At 35.3% G+C, this 5544-nt stretch overlaps 1 protein-coding gene across 6 annotated transcripts; it reads left to right on the top strand.

Annotated features, from left to right (window-relative positions):
• The first annotated feature begins 154 nt into the window (after window positions 1-154).
• On the top strand, window positions 155-2954 carry LOC114308132 (equilibrative nucleotide transporter 3). 6 transcript variants are annotated; one of them, XM_028253622.2, is made up of 10 exons: window positions 155-249; window positions 512-563; window positions 682-792; window positions 971-1126; window positions 1231-1374; window positions 1498-1603; window positions 1692-1870; window positions 1957-2123; window positions 2268-2526; window positions 2619-2954. In XM_028253622.2, the coding sequence occupies exons 2-10, from the start codon at window positions 522-524 to the stop codon at window positions 2730-2732; spliced, it is 1278 nt and encodes a 425-aa protein (XP_028109423.2). In that variant the 5' UTR covers window positions 155-249; window positions 512-521; the 3' UTR covers window positions 2733-2954. The 6 variants fall into 6 exon arrangements, with proteins under 6 accessions (XP_028109423.2, XP_028109426.2, XP_028109424.2 ...); XM_028253625.2 differs by having other exon boundaries at window positions 162-249; window positions 951-1126; XM_028253623.2 differs by lacking the exon at window positions 155-249 and adding an exon at window positions 263-357 and having other exon boundaries at window positions 971-1106; window positions 1313-1374.
• The last annotated feature ends 2590 nt before the right edge of the window (window positions 2955-5544 follow it).

Below are 5544 nucleotides of genomic sequence, written 5' to 3'. Positions count from 1 at the left end.
TTGTCTCTAAAAGTATATTTATAGTGACAAATGTAAAATTTTGTCTTTAAAAGTCAATTTTTGAATTTTCCGGACGCTCCATTTGGGACAAACCTTGGGACAAAAAAAATTAGTTAGCTAAAGTTTTTTTCGACAAATATTACACTTTTAGGACGGAATAAATTTGTCTCTAAAAAGCTAATTTCTTGTATGAGCCTCGGGAATCCACTGTTTCAGCAATTTTTTCAAAATTTGATAAGCTGTTAATAGGTACAAACTGTTAATTTTGTTAGCATTCATGGTCTTTTCCAGGGTTGGGACTTGGGACTTGCCAGTTCCGTATAGAATTCATCTACATTTAGCAGTTTCATTTTTAATGTAATCACTGCCCACTATTCCATTCTGAGTAATAATATTATACAAACTAACAATCTTACAAAAAAAAAAAAAAAAAAAATCTCGCTATATCAGTTTCATTTCTTTCTGGTTTATGTTTCTGTCTTCCAATCAATATTGCTATTGTTATATATAGAGAAGAAGCTATGGCTATTGCTGATACAATTGAAGCTCCAACTAGGCTTGAGGTTTGTGGCTAAAACTTTATATTTGTTAATTTCTTTCGTTTCTCCTAGACAGAGTTAATTAGTTACATCTTATTACAAAAACATTGATTTATGGTCTTATTTTTTATATTAATTTCAGGGAAAGTATGGTGCAATCTTAGTATGTTGGATTCTTGGATTTGGCTCCTTTGTCCCTTGGAACAGCATGTTGACTATAGAAGATTACTATTCTTGGGAGTTCCCGCCAAGAGTAAGCAGCCCATTTTATATTTCCAATTTTCCATCTTTTTTTGTGTGTGTGTGTGTTTGGGGGGGGGGGGGGGGGGGGTGATCACTAATTCAAAGCCTAAATTGACAATTTAATTATTATTTTTTTTTTTTGTGGTTGACAAAATTTATTTGATGAAGTTGTTCCTCTGGATTTGAAGCGATACCATCCAGCGAGGGTACTTACCGTTGTTTATCAACTATTTGCACTCGGAACAATGGCAATACTTGCATATAATGAGTCAAAGATCGATACAAGGAAGCGTATCTTGATCGGATACATCATTTTCTTCCTAGGTACTTTGTCTCTCCTCGTTGTAAGTAGTCTTAACACTTCATTTGGTACTGTTGTTTTTGTCCCATATTCTTATTTCAACTATATATAAGTCACCACATTCAATCTGGTTTTACGTTTTAAAAGTTGGATTTAGTCACATCCGGGAAGGGTGGTATTGGAAATTACAGTGGTATATGTGCCATCGTGGCTACCTTTGGAGTTGCAGATGCTCTTGTTCAAGGAGGACTGGTGGGAGACCTGTCTTTCATGTGCCCTGAGTTCATCCAAGTAATAAGCATTTTGACATTTAATTTTGCTTTCCATCAATTGTTAGACTACTTTTGCTTTCATTTTCAACTATTTGAATTAAAATTGCTTACTTCATAAATATTCTTGTAATGAACTTTGCAGACTTTCCTAGCTGGCTTGGCTGCATCTGGAGCTCTCACCTCTGCTTTGAGGTTAATCACGAAAGCGGTCTTTGAAAAATCTAGTAATGGTCTGCGCAAGGGAGTTAGTATGTAAACTCTCTCTCCTTGATAAACTATAACAATTTTAGAAAGTTTCTTGTTAATTATGTTTACTATTGTTGTCTTTTTTTGCAGTGTTGTTCCTCGCAATCTCAACATTCTTTGAGTTTCTATGCATATTCCTATATGCGTTCATCTTCCCTAGACTACCAATTGTGAAGTACTATCGAGCAAAAGCAGCCTCAGAAGGGTCGAAAACTGTTTCATCAGACCTTGCTGCTGCTGGCATCCAAACAGAAGCGGCAAGCCAAGAAGTATGTCAGCTTTCTTTTTAGCAGAAGTACTTAAAAAATAAGCTTCAATATACAAAACTTCAAAATAGCTTCTGATGTCGATGTAGGTTGAAGCTGATGATAAACAACAACAGCAGCGGTTGAGCAGCAAGCAACTGTTTTTTCAGAACATAGACTTTGCATTGGTCTTGTTTTTTATATTTGTCCTGACTTTGTCAATCTTCCCTGGATTCTTATTCGAAAACACTAAATCACATCACCAGTTAGGGTCATGGTAAGTGGTGAAAAATAGATCCCATAAATTTCATGATTTAATTTTACTTTTCTTATTGGCAAATTCTTATCATCCAATACTAGTTTCCTAGACTATTCATAGTTACAACATGACAAAATGGCTCAAGTTCTCTCCCTCTTTCAGGTATGCACTTGTTCTGGTAGCAATGTACAATGTATGGGATTCGATATCAAGATACATTCCCCTTGTGGAGAGACTCAAGCTAAAATCGCGAAAAGGACTTTTGTTTGCAACTATATCTCGAGTTTTGTTTATCCCTGCATTCTATTTCACTGCAAAGTATGGTGGTCTGGGATGGATGATAATGCTCATATCTTTCTTGGGACTAACAAACGGTTATCTCACTGTCTGTGTCCTTACAGAAGCTCCCAAAGGCTACAAGGTAAGTCAACTGACATTAGCCAATAGTGTAATATTGAATTCAAAATTTCTCCTCATAATGATCAATCATTGAGTTCTTTCTTGGTTTTCTAGGGTCCGGAGCAAAACGCCTTGGGTAATTTGCTAGTGTTATGTGTTCTAGGCGGCGTAGTTGCAGGAGTTTCTCTCGATTGGTTGTGGCTTATTGGCAGTAATGAGCAGTTTTAGAGGGCAATTCCTTCGAATTCCAACCTCTCAAAATAAAAATTGTGAAATACATGTGTCTTGATCTCTTGATGAAGAAAGACAGTCTTGGATATGAAGTTGGATCATGAAAACACCATAGACAAATTGAAGTGTGATCGTGTTCTTTTTATTGTTAAACAAGTCCATCCTTGACTGTGAATTGTTCTAAAACAAAAAAAAAATTTAGTGTGATGCTTGTTTTCACGTCCTTGTATTGATATGTTAGTTTATAGGGACAGTGTGAAAAATATATTAGGGAAAATATATGATTTTCTACAAATAAATCAATCAATGGGAATAAAAACTAATGAGGAAAAATTAAATCAACAATGACACAAGAATTTTTACGTGGTTCCCTCAATGTGAGGTACGTCTACAGGATCGAAATCCAATTCCACTATCAACCAAATAGTTTCCAACCGATTACAAACGAGACACAGATGGTCTCACAAAACCACCCAAAGTGAATTTCAAATAATCACAAATAATTAAGAGGAAAGACCTCACTAAATAGATGAATAAAAGTCTTCGAAACAAAGTTGTAAAAGATCCAAAATAATAATCCAAAAGCAGCTGCTGTCGATGAAGCTTTCACATGTGTTTGGAAACAATGGATTCCACAAATTGAACTTTTACAAAGTTCTATGCTGCTACCCAAAACCAAATCTCACCAAAAAACTTAGTAACTATCGCTGCACCTCATCTCACGGAAAAACAAAACAATATCAATATATATTTTAAACTTTTGGGCTTTTTATCAAAACCCTAATTGTACCGAACTGATTATAAAAAACCCACTGGGCTTCCAAAAGATAGATATAACATAAAAAGGTCCCTTTTGGTAGAGCTGTGGGAAAGTGATTATAACTTATAGTCTAACAGCTTATAGTTGTGAACATAAGCTGATTTTTGACTCATAAATTAAGCTTCTCCTCCTCCACTCAAAGAATAAGTTGATTTTTGACTTACAAAAAGCTATAAGTTGTATTGTTAAGCTGAACCAAACACATCAAAATAGCTTAAATTAAGTTAAAAGCTGAAATAAGCTGGAAATAAGCCCTACCAAACAGGGCCAAAATATATTATAACCAAACCAAACCAAATTAAAATTCTTTTAATAAACCAATTGGGTCTCATACTCCACTAAGGAGGTATATCTGACAGTTCTTCCCCTACCGATTTAGGTGGAGACATCAACCATACCCGTCAAAGTTTGACAATTCAAATGTTTGTCCCTCGACAAAGTCTTAGTCAACATATCCAAAACATTATCATCCGTGTGAACCTTTTTGAGTTACAACAATTTCGAATCTAACACATCACGAATTCAATAGTATCTTACATCAATGTGTTTCGATCTCGAATGAGAAGTGAAATTTTTACTCAAATAAATAATACTTTGACTATCACAATAAAGTACATACCTTTTTTACTTCAAACCCAATTCTTATAAAAATTTCTTCAACCATAACTCTTCCTTGCAAACTTCCGTAATGGCAATAAATTCAGCTTCGGTAGTTGAGAGAGCAACACATTTTTGTAATTTAGATTGCCATGCCATAGCGCCCCCTTCAAATGTCATCAAATGCTCCGAAGTAGATTTCCTAGAATCAACATCACTGGCCATGTCAGAATCTGTGAACCTATCAAGCATCGGCTTACCATCCCCAAAACACAAACACACCTTCGAAGTCCCTCAAAGATATCTTAGAATCCACTTCACCGTTGCCCAATGTTCTTTACCCGGATTAGAGAGAAACCTACTCACCACACCAATGGCGTAAGCAATACCTGGCCTTGTACAAACCATGGCGTACATCAAAGAACCAACTGCTGAAGCATAAAGAATTTTCTGCATCTCTTCCTTGTCTTTCTCACTTGTAGGACATTAATTCAAACTAAGCTTGAAGTGATCCGCAAGTGGACAACCAACCGACTTTGCTTTATCCATGTTGAACCTCCTAAAAACTTTTTCAATGTAGCTTTCTTGAGACAACTAAATCAATCCCTTTTTACAATCATGACCAATTTTCATACCAAGTATTTGCTTTGCCGGCCATAAATATTTCATAACACAAGACTTGCTCAACTCCAAATTTAACTTGTTAATCATAGTGTAATCTTGACTCGTAGTAAACATGTCATCAACATAAAGCAAAAGAATAATAGATTTTCCATTCGAAATTTTTTTCACAAATACATAATGGTCCGAAGTGGTTTTAGAAAAACCATTATTTATCATGAAAGAATCAAATTTTTTGTAACATTGCTCTGGGGCTTGCTTGAAGTCATACAAACTTTTTTTTAATTTCCAAATAAATTTCTCTTTCACTTTTTCCATAAAACCCTCTAGTTGCTCCATGTAAATTTCTTCTTCAAGATCACTATGAAGAAATGCAGTTTTCACATCAAGTTGTTCAACTTCAAGGTTCATACTTGCAACCATACCAAGTACAACCCAAATAGAAGACATATTCACAACCAGCGAGAAAATTTCATCAAAGTCAATACCTTTCTTTTACCCAAAGCCTTTCACAACAAGACGTGCCTTGTACCTCAAATTCTTGCCATCATTCTTCAATTTGAAGACCCACTTATTTTTCAAAACTTTCCTCCCCTTAGGCAACTTCACTAAATCATTAATGTGATTTTCAAGTAAAGAATTCATCTCCTCTTCTATAGCCTTTTTCCAATCATCTTTCTTTGCATGTTCAATTGCTTCTTGGTAGCTCTCAGGCTCCCCTTGATCGGAAATCAACACAAATTCATTGGGAGGATACTTTCTCGAAGGTTG

The sequence above is a fragment of the Camellia sinensis genome, chromosome 9, assembly GCF_055761805.1.
Source record: "Camellia sinensis isolate YWXY chromosome 9, ASM5576180v1, whole genome shotgun sequence".
Lineage (NCBI taxonomy): Eukaryota > Viridiplantae > Streptophyta > Magnoliopsida > Ericales > Theaceae > Camellia > Camellia sinensis.
The sequence above is the reverse complement of the archived record's forward strand: the minus strand, read 5'-3'. Positions and strand labels throughout refer to the sequence as shown.

What these genes read in the sequence shown, in the direction of transcription:
- LOC114308132 (XM_028253621.2), top strand. Translation starts at nt 278, where the DNA reads ATGGTCTTTTCCAGGGTTGGGACTTGGGACTTGCCAGTTCCGTATAGA. An exon ending in TTAGCAGTTTCATTTTTAAT is followed by an intron (nt 358 to 511) that starts GTAATCACTGCC and finishes TGTTATATATAG; the next exon opens with AGAAGAAGCTATGGCTATTG. An exon ending in TGTGCCCTGAGTTCATCCAA is followed by an intron (nt 1,375 to 1,497) that starts GTAATAAGCATT and finishes TGAACTTTGCAG; the next exon opens with ACTTTCCTAGCTGGCTTGGC.